Below are 19522 nucleotides of genomic sequence, written 5' to 3' on the forward strand. Positions count from 1 at the left end.
GTGTGTGTGTGTGTGTGTGTGTGTGTGTGTGTGTGTGTGTGTGTGTGTGTGTGTATGAGAGAGAGAGAGAGAGAGAGAGAGATATTGATCCCCAGCACATTGGTCCGTACTAATCTCTGAATTTCAAACACCCTCTGTGAGGGAAGTGGAAGTTACAGTGGCTCCGGGTATTGGCGAGGGCCAGGGGAGGGGTAGAGACTGCCACGGTGTTTGCTCCAAATGAGAAGCCGGTTCTCCTTTGCAGAGGAAGTCTTTGTAGGAGGTCACGAGGTTTGCCACGTGGGTCACCACCTCAGACCTCTCTCAGTTGGCGTCTTCCCACCTCCCTCGACAGCGGGGGTCAGGGTGGAGTGGGCGGGGGTGGGGGGTGGTGGTGGGGGCTGCTTCCCCGTGTGTTGTCTGTTGGGTTGTGTCTCCCGGTACAGGTGTGTTGACGGTCCAACCCCCAGGGTCTGTGAAGGTGGCTGGCTGATTGGCTTGTTGGAAAGCTCTTTCACCAGCCGTCGAAACTAAACCCCAAGCCCCGAGCCAGGTGTCGTGAAGTCGGTTCCAGCTCCCGGCGATCCCACGAGGGTCGGGCTGGAACTGTGCCCATACGGCTTTCAGTGGCTGCTTTCTGTGGTCGTCCTTCTGAGAGACTCTGGGTGCATGTGAACCTCCAACCTTCTGCTTAGTAGCCAAGGTGGTTAGCTGCGTGTGCCCCTCCCCAAAGACGCCCTCAGACCTCACTCAAGCCTAACTCCAAACTTACCTCCAAGCAGTCAATTCCGACTCAACCCTACCCTATCAATTTACAGGCAGAGAAAGCCTCTTATTTCTCCCTTGGAGCGGTTGATTGTTTCGAACTGCCGACCTTGTGGTCAGCAGCCCAATGCACAACCACTCTGCCACCAGGGCTCTCCAACAAACCTCACTAGAACCTGCCTTTCCCCAGTTGGCACTTGCTATGCTACCTCTCCAGTTCTCATTCCTCCAGGGAATTTTTATTTCCGAAAGGCCCGGGTTCTCAACTCACATCCCTTGCTGCTGTGTCATTGCTGTGTGGCCTTGTCCTGTTTGGGGAATTTTTTGGAGTTTCCAAGACTTAATTGTGTAATGGAGATAAGGCACCTTCCTCGGGGGACTGTTGTGAAGACTAAAAATACACTGTCAAGTAGGCAAGCGTTGGACTGCTAACTGAAAGGTCAGAGGTTCAGCCACCCCTCAGGAGAGAGATGAGACTCTCTGCTCCCAGGAAGTTCTACAGCCTTGGAAACCCCATACAGGGTCGCTATGCCTCGATGGCAGTGGGTTTGGGTTAGGGCTTTGGCCTGTGTGTCACAGAGGAAGCCCTGTTTGGTAGCTGTTCTTCCAATAGGCAGATGAAAGCAATTCTCATAAAGACATGAAGGATTGAATGGTCCTGGATTTCCAAGGCCATGGTGGGAGGGGCGTCACTGGATGCTGCAAACAGTTCATTTGCTCTGCTGGCCTCCAAAGAGTGGTTGGGTTGAGTCACCCAGAGGGGTCTCAGAGAAAAGGCCTGGATATTTGGTTCTGAAAAACCAGCCTTTGAAAGCCCTGTGGAGCACAGTCTTCCTCTGACCCACGAGGGTCGCTGTGAGTCAGGATTGAGCAGAGGGCGGTGGAGTGATTTGGTTTCAGGGTGGGAGGAGGAAGTTGGGCGTCATCTGCTTGGGTGCCCACAGTATCGGGAAGCATTGTCTCTAGAGAGCTGGAAAACCCAATGAAGGTGACCACATGTCTATCTGCAATGAGACTATCACCACACGTCCGCAAAACATATTGATAACTCTTCTGACTGCAGAAGAGACCACTCCCACTGCCCACCTTGAATGGCTTCCTTACGAGGGTTGCTCATTGGGCTGCTAACCACAAGGTTATCAGTTCAAGCCCACCAGGCACTCCGTGGGAGAAGGATGAGGCTTTCTGCTCCATAAAGACTTACAGCATCAGGAACTCACAGGGTCAGCTCTCCTCTGTCTATAGGGTCACTATGATGACAATGAATTTGCTACGGTTTGTATCTGGGATGGATTCTTCCTTATGTTACTTGGACAGGGTTAGTGTAGGGTGTGTCTGACATCAACCCCTTTTGAAATATAAGAGTCAGTAAGCAAGGGAGCCAGCAGAGATGCGCGAACACCACACCACATGAAGACTGCCCAGGCGTCAAAGGCCCGAAGACACCAGAGACTTCCTCTAGAGCCCCTCAAAGAGAGACCCCTGCCCTGGAGTTGCTGCCCTGAATTTGAACCTCTAGCCTCCTAACTAGAGAAGCTCGGGTGGCGTAGTGAGTTATGTGTTGGGTGGCTGACCCACAAGGTCAGCGTTTGAGACTACCAGCCGCTCCTCCAGAGAAAGGTGAGACTTTCTGCAGGTCAGAAACCACAGGGGCAGGTCTTCTGGGTCCTGCAGGGTTGCTGTGTGTCGGAAGTGACTCCATGACAGCGAGCTTGGGTTGAGCCTCTTCACTGTGAGACGATGCATGTCTAATGTTCGTCACTCGCTGGTGGCATTTCTGCTATAACTAAGACACGAGGGGCCAAGAGGTTCAACATACGACCGTAATCCTGTGAAGTAGTATGACACTCACAGGTCCTCCCGCCCACATGCCAGAAGATGGTCAGCCCATAAACTGGTGGGGGGTAAAAACCATAGCAAGCCGGCCACCGCACTCGGACGCCTGGCACTCCTGGCACTCCGGGGTCGTGTTACTCTGAGTTGGCGTTGCCGGCGTAGAGGCCACCCTAACAGTCACGGCAATGTGGACAACAAGGGTCTCACGGCGCTTCCGGCGAATCTTCCTGATTTAAAAATGCTGACTGCCAAAAGAAGAGGAGTGGAGCCATTCTTGGGAAAAAGGAAGTGTCTGGGTTGCTGGGATCCGTCTTGGTCTCGTGCCGCCCTCCTGTCTGGCCAGCTTGGCCACCGGATGCCATTCTTAGCATTTCCCGGCAGGCTCTTGTGTGGAAGGGTGCGCTAGCTCTTTCAGGGTGCCCACCACACCCTCTTTTCGGTATCAGAGAGCAGCGTTCATGCTGGGCCTTTGAAGTCCGGCAACGTTTTGGTGCAGGGGGAGGTGGGGGCTAGCATCTCAGGGAAGCTGGTGCCTCCGCCGGCGGTGGTGGCATCAAACTCGCCAACGTCCGGGTCAGGCTGAGGTCAAGGCAGTTGTTTGATTGCAACCCAGTCAGAAACACCTTTTACATTTGGGCCCTTTACACACCTGCCTGTGTGAACAAGTAGAGGGTTGTTTTTCCCCCCTTAATTACGAAACACTGTTTCTTCTTTCTCCAAACAAACCCACTTTGATGTTTCCTAAACGGTTCTGGTCTCTTTAATTTAAAAACGTTGCTGCTCGCCCGCTCACTGGCTGGATGCCGTGACGTGACCCTCCTTGTTGCTGGGAGCTGGCGTGGGGTCAGCCAGCTCGGGACTCAACCAAACGAGCCACTGCCTGGTCCTGCACCAACCCCAGGGGCGATTGTAAAGCCAACCATCGTATTTTCACTGGTTAATTAAATATATATATATATATTTATATATATCATTAGGACTCTTAACAATCCATACATCAATTATATCAGGCACATTTGTACATATGTTGCCATCATCATTTTCAAAACATTTTCTTTCTACTTGAGCCCTTGGTATCAACTGCTCTTTTCCCCTCTCCCTTCCCCACCCTTCCACCCTTGTGACCCCTTGATAAATTCTAAATTATTATTATTTTCATAATTCACATCATGCTTCTATAGTTCATCCCCCTCAGTTGGGGTGGGGGTGTTTATCTGTCCATCGTTGAGATCAGCTCCCCCTTTCTCTTCCTTCTCCCCCAATTTCTCCCTACCCTCTACTCCCATTATTGTTCCTGAGGGGTTTATGCGTCCTGGATTCCCTGTGTCAGGACCTCTTTCTGTACCATTCACTGGCTAGTTTACAGAAGGAGATCGCCAGCCGTTTCTTCCTTGCCCATCTCAGTTGGGAAGCTCTGATAAAACGTGCTCAGCATCACAGAAAGACTGACGCCGGGGTGGTGGCTTTGCACCGGGAGTCCTGGCCGGGAAGTGAGCCTGGATCTGCCACCTCAAAACAAACTCACTGCCAGCGAGTCAACTCTGACTCCCATATGGAAGGTGAAGTCCTCTCACTGAACCAGCGATGTCTCCCATGACCTGCTAAGGGTCCTGTCTCGCTGTTTGAAAAACAACCACTTGAGGTGTATCAGGGACCTGGGACTGCCTGTCAGGCCCGGCCCCAAGCCAGGAAAGAAGAGTGGACGGAAAACGCAGTGAGACATAAAGGGGGCGATGGTTCATTCATGTTTCCCCTCTACAGAGCCCTCCTCCCTGCCCCTCCTTCCCTCCTCAGGCAGTCCAACTGCCCCGCAGCTCCATCTGCTTAGCTGCAGCTCGCTGTTGACCCTAGTGCTTGCCGGGCTCGAAGGTGTGCCTCTTGGCCAGGTGTTGCCATGTCAACGTGGGAGACATCAGAGTAGAAAGTAATCGTGTGGGGATGCTTGTTTTTTTCATGACTTACTTTTCAAAAGCCTGGGATGAGAGGTGGTGATCCTCCCCACCCCACCCACCCACCATGCAAATCAGTGATCACCGCCCACTTTCTATTTTGCTTGGTTTTCATTTTGAAAAGTTTAAGATCATGACAGGCTGGAAAGCATTCACGGTGCTTGGGAGACGAGAGTTCAAATCCAGAGGCTGTCAATGATTCCTGTGAACACATTTTTTAAAAAACGCAAACAAACAAACAGCATGCATGTTGCCCCTAGGTGGAGGGTGTAAATGCACTGCGGGTGAAGCTCTCTGAACAGGGCCTGGCACAGAGGGACTGCTACGGTGGTCAGCTACGGTGGTCAGCCGTCACCCAGTCAGCCTGACTCAGGAGCCCCTGACAACGGGGTCAAACCATTGCGGCCCAGAAGGCCTCCATTGGTTGATTTATTTCCATTCTTATACTATATCAGGCTTATAATATGTTTGCTGGTTTTAGTAACAGGCATGACTTTTGTTGCAAAGAATTCACTTACTTATAATGTGCAGTTCAGTGCTTTTTAGTCTGTTTTCGGAGTTGTGCAGCTATCAGCGGTCTGGTGACAGAACATCTCCATCATCTCAAAAGTCCCCTCATGCCCATTGGCAGCTACGTCCTGTCACTGCAACGCCCTAGGCAGTCACTGATCCACTTCCTGCCTCTGTTGATTTGACCTTTTCTGGATATGTCCTGTAAGTAGAGTCATGTAACATGTGATCATTTGTGTCTAGAGAGCTAGCTATTAGTACATGTGTGTTAGTCGAATGCTCCTTGTTGCAAACGACAAATCTCATTTTCTATGGCAGTGCCTACATAGTGCCAACTCTCTCACAATGCAAATAAGAACTTCACTGTGGCAAGCGGGTTAAACAACAAGGAAACAAACCACTTCCTGAATTCATTGGGGGAACTGAGCGTCCCCTCTACCTGGTGCTAGGTTCAGATTGCCCTCTCCTGGAATGCCCTGTAGCCTGAGACATCCATGTTCCTAGATGGCCAGGTTTGGGACACGCTTTTCGTGTGTCCCTAAAACTAAAACCAAACTCACGGCCATGCAGGGATGCCAACTCATAGCGACCCCTGTGGGATCCCGAGAGTATAACTGGTCACGGGAGTAGAAAGCCACGTCTTTACCCCTCGGAGCAGCTGGTGGTTTCAAACTGCAGATCATGCGGATCGCAGCCCAACGAGTAACCACGACAGGGGGCTTCTTTACAGACAAAGGACCCAGTACTTGCCCCTTTGCTAGAAATGGAAATATTTTTGCGATTATATTACTTCTCCCTTTTAAAATATGTAAGCCAGGAGGCTAGAATAGTTGTGAGGAGCTGTAACTGGGTTCTCTCTGTAAAGTGTAATGCTTTTACCAAGTAATTGCTCTTCTCTGCCTTTGTGTCCGAAATCGGTAGCTCCTGCCAGTTCCAGGACCACAAGCCAACGTTTGAGAAGAGGCTCCTCTGAATTAAGGGGGGTTTGACCACAATTGCAGGGGGGAGGGTGGGAGGGTGGGGGGTGGGATGTTTCTCAGGCCACACCAAGGACTTCTCCCAATGACCCGCCGTGTCAAGCCTGCCACTTCCCCTCAGTTGCCACTTAGCACAATCCACTTGTGCCGGAATGGAGAGGCTGCTACCCACCCGCGCCCGCAGAGGGCTGTGTTCCCCAAGGTCAGCGATGTTCTGACAAGCAGGACCGGCCCCACTGACCACTTCCCATGAGCAGCCGCAGCATGACTTGGGGGAGGCTCCCAGCTTCTTCCGAGGAAAGCTGATGGTGCCGCCGCTTTCTGTTTCTGCCCCAGATGAATTGAAAAACAGAACCGTGTGCGAAGACCAGGAGCTGAAGCTGCACTGTCACGAATCCAAGTTTCTCAATATCTACTCGGCGACGTACGGCAGAAAGATCCAGGAGGTGGGCGTCTGCTCCTCCGGCCCGGAGCAGCTCTCCCCCTTTGGTACGTGGCTCCCGCTCAGCGGCCCTGTGATGGGTCGGGGTGTTGCCTCCCCCCTGAACAATACCTGGGTCTGTGGAAAAGTCAAAGGCAGGGGGAGCCATAGACCCACCGGAGTCTGGGCTTCCTCTGTCCCACTTGGGAGTCCGGCGAGAGTCCGCCCAAAATTTCACACCAAACTCACTGCCGTCCAAGGGGTCCCCATCAGGGTGTCAGAGACTGGAACTGCAGAACTGCTTTGTAGGGTTGGGCTGCTAACCAGGAGGTCAGCCCTTCGAAGCCACCAGTCGCCCTGTGGAGGAAAGATGGGGCTCTCTACTCCCATAAAGAGTGACAGTCTCAGAAGCCCACAGGGGCAGTCCTACTCTGTCCTCGAGGGTGGAGACGAGTCGACTTTGACTTGATGGCAGCGAGTTTGGTTTTTTAAAATCTTTCTGGAGGCGGCTTCCCAAGCGTTTTGTCTCTGGTGCCACCGGGTGGATTCGAACCAGCAAACTGTGGATTCGCTGCTGTTTTCATTGCCATCTAGTCAGCCCCCCTCCTGGTGTGCAGCTAGAGCTGAGCTCCAGGGGCCTTTGAGAGGCTGTACCCTTCCTGAAGCACATCCCCAGGTGTCTCCCTCGGTGCTTCTGCGGGGTTGGAACTGCTGACCTTGGGGGCTGGTATCTGAGAGCTTAATCATGCATGCCACCGGGGGCTCCTTAGCAGTGGTCGGGTACAAGTCATTTGCCACCCAGATCAAGAACAACTGTGGACCTGCAGTAGCTCTAGAGAGAGCCGTGTGCCCGGCGCCAGGCAGAGCAGGCGGGGCTAAGAGATCCTGGCTGACAGCGCCACCCTCATGGTCACTCTAGACCAGTGGTTCTCAACCTGTGGGTCGTGACCCCTTTGGGGGGTCAAATGGCCCTTTCACAGGAGTCACCCAGTTCGTAATGGTAGCAAAATTACAGTTATGAAGTAGTAACGGAAATAACTTTATAGTTGGGGGTCGCGACAGCATGAAGAACCTTGTGAAAGGGTCGTGGCATCAGGAAGATTGAGAACCACTACTCTTGCCTGTGGCTGTGCACACGGCTGGCTCTGCCCTGCCTCTGGGGGAGCAGACCCTGCCAGGGGCAGCCCTTCCTGCTGTAGGCGATAATTCGTGCACCCTGTGTGCACGAATAAAAGAAGACATCCGTGCTTAATAATATCTTGGACGTGAATCAAACATGGACATCAGGTGTCATAGGGTTTTCTAGAGAAATATAGGAAGATATAAAACACACACGCACACGCTCACACACATGCTCATTCTAGTGACAATGACCCACACTTAGGGCGGTCTGTGTTGGTTGGGGGTGACTTTTGCACACTTTATTGTAATAGTCATTACATATAACATCGCCACACCGGACTTGCTGATGTCGTCCTATTTAAGCCTCTCTGTACTGTTTCCAACCCCAGAAGCCAGATAAGGTCCGGCCTCTGAGGAAACCAGTCGGGAAAGGCAGTAGTGATGGAAACGCAAATGCTGACTTCCATCGGAGCCGACTTAGGCCGCAGCTGTGAGAGCGGACTCGTCGGGACCTGGGGACGCCCTGCAGTGTCAGGCCGACCTCGCTTATGACCCTTCACTTCCGGCACCGCAAGGAGACTTCATTCTCCCAACCCAGGGGGTTGCGGTGGCAAATCTGTCGGGGCCGTTTGTTTTTTTCTTCGTGTGCCACCTTGGCTTGTTTTCTGTTGGAAATAGCTCAGACTTTCTCACCGTGCTATTGCATACGTCACAGACCACCGCACCTGAGTGGTGCCAATGGTTAAGGGCTTGGCTGCTAACCGAAAGGCCGGAAGTTCGAGTCTACCCAGAAGTGCCTCAGAAGAAAGACCTGGTGATCTGCTTCTCAAAAGACAGCCATTGAAAACCCTATGGAGCGCAGTGCTACTCTGCCACCTGGTTTGTCTGCTAAAGACCCCCTCCCGCCAACTCACCTGAGCTTCCTACACAGAGAGTACCTTCTGGTGATGGAATCACTTTCTGGGCTCTTTATCCTCCTTTCAGCCTTACGCTATTACCAAGAGGGAGCCACGTCCTCACATCGGACTGGGCACCCCCATGTCTCAGGCACACTGACTTAGCCACTGGTGTCAAGGCAGCTGCTCTGCTGAGCAGTGGAACCCCATTGATGGGGTAGGTGGGTGCTGGAGAGCAAGCTGCTTGCCGCTAGTAGAACTCACAGCCCGGGGCTCCCTGTCGATGACTGCAAGTTGACCTTAAACAGGGAAAGTTATCAGCAAAGAGAATGTCCACAGACAACACGGGCAAAAGACAGGTTCCTGTAGAGTTGGAGAAGGCCTCTGGTTGACCAGCTGTTGTCATGCCAGTAATAGTTCCTTGAATGGAAGAGCTCCTTGAATAGGTGGCCCCGGCTTAGCTATTCAAGTTTAAAAGCTCTAGCACTGGCGAAGCACATGGCAGTAAAGAGCCTTCTCTCGCCCCTCACCGCCAACGGTGGCTGCTGCTCGCCCCGGGATCTGCAGGAGGATCAGGTCTTCTCAGCACCGGGGCCAGTGCTGAGACGCCAGGGGCCTCCCTGTCCTGTGCCCGGTCATGGAAAGAGGTTCGAAAGGGAAGTCAGTGTCTCTTTGAAGATTCATGGGGCCCTGATGATGTAGTGTATTACGTGTTGGACTGCTAACCACGAGGTCAACAGTTTGAAACCAGCAGCTGTTCCAAGGGAGAGAGCTGAGGCTTTCTGCTCCTGTGAAGAGCTGCCATCTCAGAAACCCCCAGGGGCCGTTCGACGCTATCCTGTGGGGTCGCCACAAGTCAGAACCGACTTGAGACAGTGTTTTTGGATTTTGAAGAGTCCTGGGTCCCTGAGTGCTGCAGAGTTAAACACTAATAGCCAGAGGTTGGGTACTTGAACCCACCCAGAGGCAGCTTTTCGATGCTATCCATAAGGCTTTCAATGGCTAAATCCTCTAAGCCTATTCCTTCTTTGTAATCTGTTCTTAGTCTGAAAGCTCTGCTGGGATCTGTTTACTTTGGTGACCCTGCTGCTATTTAAAATACTAGGGACATAACTGCCAGCACCGCTGCAAAGCAGCAAGCCACTGCAGCATGACAAGCTAACCGACAAGTGGTGATTATAGCAGTTCATTGAGCGAGAGCTGCAGAAGTTCAGGCTGGGTTCAGAAGAGGATGTGAAATAGTGGATATCATTGCTGATGTCAGATGGCTCTTTGCTCAAAGCAGAGAAAACCAGAAGGTGTTTACTTGTGTTTTGTTGACTGTGCCGAGGCATTTGACTGTGCGGATCCTAACAAACGGTGGCTAGCCTTGAATGTAAATCCCAGAGCACTTCCTTGTGCTCACGCAGAACCTGTGTGTGGATCTAGAGGCATGTGTGCAAACAGAACAAGGAAACACTGCACGGTTTAAAGTCAAGAAAGGTGTGCATCCGAGCTGTATCCTCTGTATCAATCTGTATGCAGAGAAAAGTCATCAGAGAAGCTGACTTAGATGAAGAAGAGTGTGGCATCGGAATCGGAGGAAGGCTTGTTAGCAACCTGCTAGGTGCAGAGGACACAACCTTGCCTGCTGGAAGCGAGGACTTAAAGCACTTGCTGGTGAAGATCCAGGATTGCAGCCTCACATCTGGTTGCAGCTCCATGTAAAGACCAAAGTCCTCACAACTGGACAATTGTGGTAAATGGAGACAAGATTGAAGTTGTCAAGGATTTAGTTTGTCTTGCTTCAATTCGTAATCAATGCTCATGGAAGCAGCAGTCAAGAGATCAAGCGAAGCATTGCATTGGGCAAATCTGCTGCAAAAGACCTCCTTAACGTGCTGAAAAGCAAGGGTGCTTCTTTGAGGACTAAGGTGCATCTGAGCCAAGCCCATGGCATGTTCACTGACCTCACATGCATGTAAAAGCTTATATGACGAGTGAGGAAAACTGAGAAGGATCTATGCATTTGAAATATGGTGCTAGTGAGGACTCTTGAAAGTACCATGCGCTGCCAGAAGAACAAACAAGTCTGTCTTGGAGAAGTAAGTCCAGAGTGCTCCTTAGAGACAAGGGTAGTGAGACTTGTCTCACATACTCTGGGTGTGTTGTTGAGAGAGACCGCTCCCTGGAAAAGGACCTCATGCTTGATAAAGCGGAGGGGCAGTTGAAGAGAGGAAGGCTCTCAACAAGATGGATTGACACAGTGGCTGCGACAATGGGCTTAAACACGAGAACAATTGTGGGGCTGGTACAGGATTGGGCGGTGTTGTATTCTGTTGTACACAGGGTTGCTATGAGTTGGGACCACCGGATGGCACCTACACCTAACAGCAACAGCAGAGGCACCTTCTGTTCTGCACGCAGGGGTTGCTGTGCTGCCTTCAACCTCAGACGAAGCCTTGATTTGTCTCAACTTTGGGGTTAGCGCTAAGGTAGAATCTATGGGCTGTTCCATGTGGATACACCTTTGAGATCTGAGTACTAAGGTGCCCTGCTAGCACAATAGATAAGTACTTGGCTGCCACCTGTGGGGGGAAGTCAGATGCGCAGGCATCCCCCCCCCTGCCCGCCTCCCCCCAGTGCGATCAGTTGCCAAACTGCAGTGGGCCCTGCTCTCTGCCTCTGGGGGCAATGGACAGGCTCCTGTAGGCAGAGTTTACACCCTACTGGTAATGGTTCCTATGGAAACTCAGGGAACAGGTCAAGGTTGAGCTGCGGTCCTGAATCTGGGATCCACCCATCTTGTCACATGTATACCCCAGTCCCTCCTCGTCCTGTTGCATGTAGGTCCCTGGACCACCCCCTCATTACTGTGTAACCCCTTCCTGTGATGTATGTCTTTACCTGTAATTAGTGGGCATACATGCCCCAAACGGTATCTAGGCCTGGGTCAGCAATATAGACCTTTCTCTGGCTCCCCTCTCTCCCCCCTCTCCTCTCCTATCCTCTCTCCCTTGTTCCCTTGCCCTCCTTCCCTTCCCCCTCTCTCCACATGGACTGGCCAAGCTGGGCTGAGGTGAGCAATGCTACCATGTAATGTGTCTAACTGCATTATTGTATCTCTCATGCTCTCGATAACTTTAATATAATACTTATATATCTCAACTGTACAATTGTGCTCACTGAACCCATGGGTAGTAGTAGCGGTGGGGGCTAGCCCCCTACCCACCCCAAACTTAATACTACAGCCACCCAAAAGGCCAGCAGACCAACCATCCAGCCACCACTCTGTTCTGTGAGAGGCAGACCTGGCAGTCTGCGCCTAGAAACATTACTCAGAAACCCCAAGAGGCACTTCTACCCGTCTCACGTGCCAGCACCCACTCCGCAGCACCCAACAACCAAACACTAAGAAATGACTTAATCTCTGGCCCAGGTGGACTATGAAAGTTTTAACCTGTGCTTGGCATATACCCCTCACATCTTCCCCACCTCCCCATCTGAAATAGCCATTTCCCCCTCTTTCCCAGTCACACTGTAATAGCACCCACTTTCACAAGCACGCACTGTTGACCCACCAGTCCAGTGGGCTCTCCTTCCGGGCAGATCTCAAATCTGTGTGCCCAGAGAACTCCAGACATCTCACCTGGACCGGTCACCAAGCTGCCCTGACTCCCATATCCCTCTCCTCCCTTCATCTCGTCTTCACTGAATCTTTATTGAGATTCAGGAGGACACATCACGTCCCTGCTGGAAGCCCTTCACTTTCCCCTTCGTAGTCAGAATGCAATCGGTTTCCTAGCCTGGCCTGGCCTCGCTCCGCTCCTTGCCTCAGTGGCCAGCAGCCTGCCTTCGTCCCCAGGAACTCTCCGCTCATCCCTGTCCCGGCCTTTGCAGGAGCTCCTTCTTAGGCCTGGAGTGTTCCCACCCCACGTCTCTGAGTAGCCGGCTCTGTGAAGTCACTCAGGAAGCAACTCAGGTTGTCGTCTCAGAGAGATTTCCCCAAGCACCCTGACAGCGTGCTGTCCTGGCGGTCACCGGGAGCCTCCCTGCTTGGCTTTCTTCATAGCACGGAAACAGTCCTTCATGGAAATGTTTTTGTGTTTGTGTTTGTGGCCCGTCTCCCCAGGAGAAAGTGAGCCCTGCATGGCCCGTGTTCACCCCTACAGGATGCCCAGTGACTAGATCAGTACCAGCTCCCTGGGTGGTGCCCAAGGTGGACGCAGGGGTTGCTAACCAGAAGGCTGGAGATGCAAGTCCACCCAGAGGTGCGTCAGAAGAAAAGCCTGGTGATTTACTGTGGAAAAATCAGCCACTGACACGCCTCCGGAGCACAGTTCACCTCGGACACACGTGGGTCGCCGTGGGTCAGACGACTCTATAGCAACTGGTGTGGTTTGTCTTGGTTTAGAGCCGTGGGAGGGGCTGTGTGAGCCTGTGAGCCACCTGAGTGAGCCAGAGCCCTGTCTACACGGTACACCACCCTCGGCTTCTGCTGAAGGCTACTTGCTGGCTGGGATCGAGGACCTGGTATTTCCCCTGCTTCCAGCTTCTCATGAGATGCTAGAAATCTGGTTTTATTTTTGAAGTTTTTTTTTTTAATGTGAAGTGTTCCAGAATTGAAAACACTGTGCCTGCCAAAGAAAGCATGCCCGCAGCCCACGTCCAGACCATGGGCTGCGGTTTGGGACCTTGCAGAACCAGTCATGGTATCGGTGTGGGCACTGGCTTTGGAGAAGTGGGTGGGCTATGTGTGCCTAAGCTCAGAACCTGGCATCAGCCTGGTGGGGTGGCTAATGGCCCCATGGGGCGTCGGGAGGTGAGCCCTGGAACATCTGGTTTGAGAGGTGACTTGAAGTGTTACCTCTGTGTACAAGCTGAGTCTGGCAAAACGGGAAATGCTTCCAGCGCTGGGAAGCCCGGAGGAAGCCCAGGTAGTGAAGACCGGAGGGGCCTCCGCCAAGCCCCCAGCATGAGTGCCAGCGTGGGTTTCACAGCTGCACGCTGAGGCTTTAATAGGAGCCCTGGTGGGGGTGGGGGCAGTATTGCCAGTTCTTTCTATAACAACAACAGTAGAAATAACGTTCTTACTAGTTGCCTTTCAAATAGCCTGTTTTATGGTGACCCTGAGCACAATGACATCCCTGTGATTGGCTGTGGATCGGGCCATCGATATCCTCGGGTTTCTATCTGCTGACTTTCAGAAGCAGATCACCGGGCCTTTCTTCTGACGCACCTCTGGGTGGACTAAACTGCCAACCTTCTGTGAGCAACCACCTGCATCCACCTTTGATGTCCCTCAGGGTCCTGGCACTGCTGCCATCACTGCGCATCCTGCCGTTACCTGAAAACTCTGCAGATACCTGTTCACATCACAGCAACATGCAAGCCGAGTGTGCGTGCGGTGTGTGTGTGTGTGTGTGTGTGTGTGTGTGTGCAGAGTAGAGTTTTCAAGGTTGTCACCCCTCAGAAGCAGATCACCAGACCTGCCTTCCGTAGTGTCACTGGGTGGATTTGAACTGCTGACCTTGAGGTTAGCAGCCCCACATTTAACCCACTCTATCACCAGGGCTCCTACACCCCATCCTAGTACTACCAGGAGCGTACCAAAGAAACCATCCCACAGTGGAGTTACAGCTGCAAGTACGGAGGTTAGCCTTTGCAACACACACTGACAGAGATACAGTTAAGTCTAGATCAATGCATCTAGACCTACATATGCATATGTGTATATGAGACATGCAGACACCACAATGACATTTACCAAGACAAGAGAAACAATTCACCGTAAATGAGACCCATAGCATGAAATACTTCTCACTTTTCCCGATGACTTTCACCGCGAGGCAATGGGCACAGAGCAGTGGTTCTCAACCTGGGGGTCGCGACCCCTGTGGGGGTTGAACGACCTTTCACAGGGGTCGCCCGATTCACCGCAGTAGCAAAATTACCGTTATGAAGTAGCAACGAAAATGATTTTGTGGTTGGAGGTCCCCACACCCTGAAGAACTGTATGAAAGGGCCACGGCATTAGGATGGTTGAGCACCACTGGCATAGAACTTTTCTTATCGCTGTAATTTTTTTATTATTATAATAGTCATATTATTATTATTGTTATTTTACCGGAGGGCTCTTACAAATGTTACGACAATCCATCATTCAATTGTATTAAGCACACTTATACGTATGTTGTCATCAACATTTCCAAAACATTTTCTTTCTACTTGAGCCCTTGGTATCAGCTCCTCTTTTTACCCCTCCCTTCCTCACCCTCCCACCCTCGTGAATCCTTGATCATTATTGTTGATCAAGTGAATACTTGATATATTATTGTTGGTATTTCGTGTCTTACACTGTCCATTGTCTCCCTTCACCCACCGTTCTGTTATTCGTGCCCCTGGGGGGTGGGCTAGCTATTCAACCTTGTGATGGATTTCCACACCACTCCCATCCCCCTACCCTCATGATATCTCTACTCCCACTCCTGTTATGAGGGTCTTAGCATGGTCAGGTGAAAGCAGTTACATTTGCAGGCTGTGGGATTTTCCTTATAACTCTTCATCCTGGCTGTTCCTCCATGCACGACATGCCCCCGTCCTCCGCTCCCCAGGAATCAGTGAGGGGGTCGCACCATTTGCTCATCCTCCCCCGTTGGGCTTCTTCGTGGTTTCGGACTCTCGAGGATTCTGAGAGCTGCACCGCGCAGGTGTGACCCAGCATGTTGCTTCTCCCGGGATACTTCCTTGGGGTAAGTTCCTTAAGTTTTACTGCCCAAAGAGGACATGGGCATGTTCAGGATTCTGCTAGGCATCGCCGAAGCTCTCCCCAGCCTTTTGTGGACCCATTGACTTGTGCCGCAGCCATGAGCGTCCCTGCCACATTTGCTGCCTTGTGGGTGATGTTTTAAGAATGCGTTCGATCTCGCATGGATGGATATAAAGTGGTCCTTCGGTGTTATGATTTGCATGTCTCTGGTGGTGTTATGATTTGCATGTCTCTGGTGATTCGTGACCTCGCGCATTTCCCGTGTTTATATTTACGCGTCCACGTTTCCTTTCCTGTGGGGATCTGGACTCCCGCAGGTTTCACGAGCTCCTCACTGTCTGCCTGCATCTTCCTGCTCCAACAGCGTGTCCGGATGGGGTACGTGGGCTGGCGATCCTCTTGAGCCGGTGGGCCTCGGAGGAGACTGGGAGAGGCTCGTGGTTGAACCGTTGGTCTCCCATGGCGCCTGGTGGGCAGCCACCACCCTTGTGTCCGTGGAGGCTGGTGGGGTGCTCAGGTTTCAGCGGAGCTTCCAGACCGAGACTACCTGGGAAGAAAGGCCTGGTGAGCCTCTTCCAAAGAGCAGTCCCGGGAAACCCTGTGGCTCACGACAGTCTGATCTGCCAGCAGCTAGGACAGGGGACGGCGCAGGACCCACCACTGTTTTGCCCTGTTCTGTTGTGCATGGGCTGCCGTGAGTTGGGGGGGCTGACTCACAGGCAGCTGAGAACAAGTTGGTCTATAGTTCAAGACAAGGGGGCTGGGGAGGTGTGGAAGGACCCTCCCTGGTGGGGGGTGGGATTGCCTCTATAGTGCGCACCTCCCCCCCACCCCCAAGTATCTGTAGGTGGCTCCAAAGATTGGATGTCACTCCCTTCCCTAGTGGGACCCCCACTCCTCCTGAGCGCCTCCTGGGCCAGAGCACGCTCACACATGTCCTCAGGAAAGCTTTTGAACTCTGGGCCCAGAGGAGGGGACGCTGCACCCCAGCATTCTGAGTAGGGCACCCTAAACTGGTCCCCTCTCTCAGGGCGAGGGAGGCCCTGGGAAGGCACTGCGGGAGGGTTCAAAGCCCCAACAGAGGTTGGTAGGTGAGAGCAAACCACCGATACCACGTGGGAGCCCCAGGGACAGGTTTGAAGGCAGGATTTCAGCGCCGTGCTGTGGGCAGCACAGTTAGTTCCATCCCTCACAGGAACCTTCCCCCAGATGAGAGCGCTAGCCACCCAGAGCTCCGGAAAGTTCCTCTGCCCGGGAAACCATTTCCTGCCGCACTTACATGTTCTGGGTGGGCCTGAGGGAACGTGTCCTTCCTTAATAAGGGACTGTGCAAAGCACAGGATGGGCGTCAAAGCCGGGCCAAGGCCGAGCCAAGGCCAAGTGTGGGCAGGTCTGGACGGTTCAGGTGCCAGTGGCTCCTGCTGCCAAGTCAGCACCACTTAAGAGCACGAAGCCCAATTATCTCAGCAAACACAGCTTGTAAGGAACGATTAACGTGAGTTTCAGCATCCAGCAACAGCCAGCAAGTCAAAATGAGGGTGGTTGACTATCTTGTTATCACCCTCTCGAGGACGGAGGCAGCGAGCGTGCAAGGAAAACCAGTGTAGGAAGGAGCCCGCCTTTGTGTTTTGTTTGTTTTAAATCCTGCAAACAGAGCTCAGTGTCAACAAGGCTACGGTCAGACCCAAATTGCCTTGGGCCGCTTCCTGAAAACACACCGCGGGTTCTTGCACGCCACCAAGTGCAAACGTGTGCCCACTGTCCATCTCGGCTGGCTGGAAGACCTCCTCCCCAAAGAGGGTTGTCGTCTCATACCCGGGAGGTGGCCACGTTCTCGTTTGCACGTGGCAGTGTGTGTGGAAGCCCGGGAGGATATGCTCAGGCGTTTGTCTCCCTAAAGCTCTCAGAAAATAACTGTGAGGACTGCAGGGCACTCACACAAGCCCCACAGGGGAGAGAATTCTTTTGGGTGAGGGTTTGGCAGCGTGTTACCAACAGTCTGGTGGGTCCGTGGTAGCATCTCATCTTGCACTCAGGAGAACGAGGTCGGGTTCCCGGCCAGTGCCCCTTATGCACAGTAACTTCTGAAGTTCATGGTTAATTTTTTATCCAGAGGATTGCTCTTGTATTCCGAGGCGTCCCTGAGTGATGCCAGAAATTCACATGCTCAGAAGGTTGGAGGTTGGAGTCTACCCAGAGGTGCCTCCAGAGAAAGGCCTGGCCGGCTGCCGGCCACTGAGCCGCAGAGGGCGCTGCGGAGCCCAGTGCTGCCCGCACACACGTGGGTCCCCGTGAGTTGGAATCGACTTATCGGCAACTGTGATTTTCCCTTAACAAGGGTGTAATCTCCATTCTAGCGATCTTCATTTGCATCTCCCCAAGGGCAGAACAAGGTGTCTCTTGTCCTACACAGGTAGTCCCCAGCTTAGGACACATTCAAATGACAGTGGGTTGCACATAAGCCATCTGCTTACTTCACGTTTGTACATCCTATGGATCGTATGTATGATGTCCGGCATGGCCGGGTATACCTCACTGATGCTCACATTCCCAGATGGTCACTGGCAGATGTTCAATTTTATTATTTACTGTTCACATCAGTGCCATTTTTATGTGTGTGACTATGTATTAATGAGCCCTGGTGGCCTAGTGGTTGTGAGTTGGGCTGCAATCCGAAAGGTCAGCAGTTCAAAACGGCCAGCTGCTCGATGGGAGAAAGATGGGGCTTTCTACTCCCATCCAGAGTTACGGCTTTGGAAACTCACAGGGCAGTTCCAGCCTGCCCTTCGGGGTCACTACGAGTTGGCATCGACTCAGAAGTGGATTTACGGTTCAGAACTGCCAATTTTACATGTGCATGTACATATTAAAGCACACCTGAAAGGTTATATGTACCGTTTGCATTCCCTAAAGACAAATAAGAATCAGCTTGAAAAAGAATCGGGCGGTGAAAGGCAATGATAATAAGAACTGAAGCAGGGAAAGCAGAGGTAGTCCACTAGTCCTGAGCCCACTGACGACAGAGCTGCTGTCAGAGCCTCGAGTGAGCCGGGACCGCCCTGCACGTATCAGACGTGCTTCTTCTCCTGTGACAGGTGCTCATCTGAAAAATTGGAGTGCTTATCTTTTTTGTGGATTTATCTGGAGAAGCCTTAAGTCTGCTGGCAGGACAAAGATGAGGCTTTCTCTTTCCATAAACAATGACAGTCTTGGGAACTCATGGGCAGCCCTACTCTGTCCCACGGGGTCACTGGACGTCGGTGCTAACTTGGGGCAGTGAGTTTGGCATTTGGTGAAATCAGTCCACTGTGGGTTAGGCTTCGGGCCGCTGACCACCAAAGCCGAGTTCAGACCCACTAGCGGTTCCGTGGGAGAATGATGAGGCTGTCTGCTCCCATAAAGACTGACAGTCTCACGACACCCCCCACTGGTCCATAGCCCTACGGGAACAACACTGGAGACACAGTGTGGGAATTGCACCCTATCTGACGCCACCACACCGAGGAAAACACTAAGGGGGTGCAACAGAACAGCAAGGGGAGCAGAGCAAGGAAGTCCCCAGGGAGTACCAAATAATAGACTTTGGGGCCAGGGTGTGGCACCCCATCAGACTCAACCAGAAAACACTCCGAAAGATCAACAAACAGACCTTGAACTATTTACAGGCTTTACTTTTTTTCTGCCATTGGTTTTTGTTGTTGTTGTTTGTTTTCTTTTGTTGCTTTGTTTTGCTCTCTCACTTTTGTGCATATTATTTTCTCTGTAGGTCTATCTAGATAAGATAGGCGGGATCAACAATCTGGAGGAGTAAACAATGCGACCCACGGTTCCAGGGGGACAGGGGAGAGAGGGAGGTGGGGGAAAGGAAGTGGAGTTAACAAACCCAGGGACAAGGGAACAAGAAGTGATCCAAATCGGTGGTGAGGTGGGTGTAAGAGGCCTGGTAGGGCTGGATCAAGGGCAATGTAACCAAGAGGAATTACTGAAACCCAAATGAAGGCTCAGCATGGTAGTGGGACAAGAGGAAAGTAAAAGGAAATATAGACATCTAAATACAGGCACGTACACATGTAAATATATTTATATATGATGATCGGGAAATAGATCTATGTGCATATATTTATAGCTTTAGTATTAAGGTAGCAGATGGACATTGGGCCTCCACTCCAGTACTCCCTCAATGCAAGAACACTTTGTTCTATTAAACTGGCATTCCATGATGCTCACCTTCCTGACACGATTGCTGAAGACAAAGTGGGTGCATAAGCAAATGTGGTGAAGAAAGCTGATGGAGCCCAGCTATCCAAAGATATAGCATC

General features: G+C 52.0%; 1 protein-coding gene across 3 annotated transcripts in view; it reads left to right on the top strand.

Moving 5' to 3' along the window:
- Window positions 1-19522, top strand: part of EVA1C (eva-1 homolog C) — a 93376-nt gene that overhangs the window by 56455 nt on the left and 17399 nt on the right. For all 3 annotated transcript variants that reach the window (XM_004711290.2, XM_045284939.1, XM_030888838.2), the window contains one exon: window positions 6353-6505. In XM_004711290.2, the coding sequence (XP_004711347.1) occupies window positions 6353-6505 (153 nt within the window). The remainder of the gene's footprint in view (window positions 1-6352; window positions 6506-19522) is intronic.

Source organism: Echinops telfairi, unplaced genomic scaffold, assembly GCF_000313985.2.
Source record: "Echinops telfairi isolate 266 unplaced genomic scaffold, ASM31398v2 ScPeMD7_7469;HRSCAF=8507_0, whole genome shotgun sequence".
In the NCBI taxonomy this organism is placed as follows: Eukaryota; Metazoa; Chordata; class Mammalia; order Afrosoricida; family Tenrecidae; genus Echinops; species Echinops telfairi.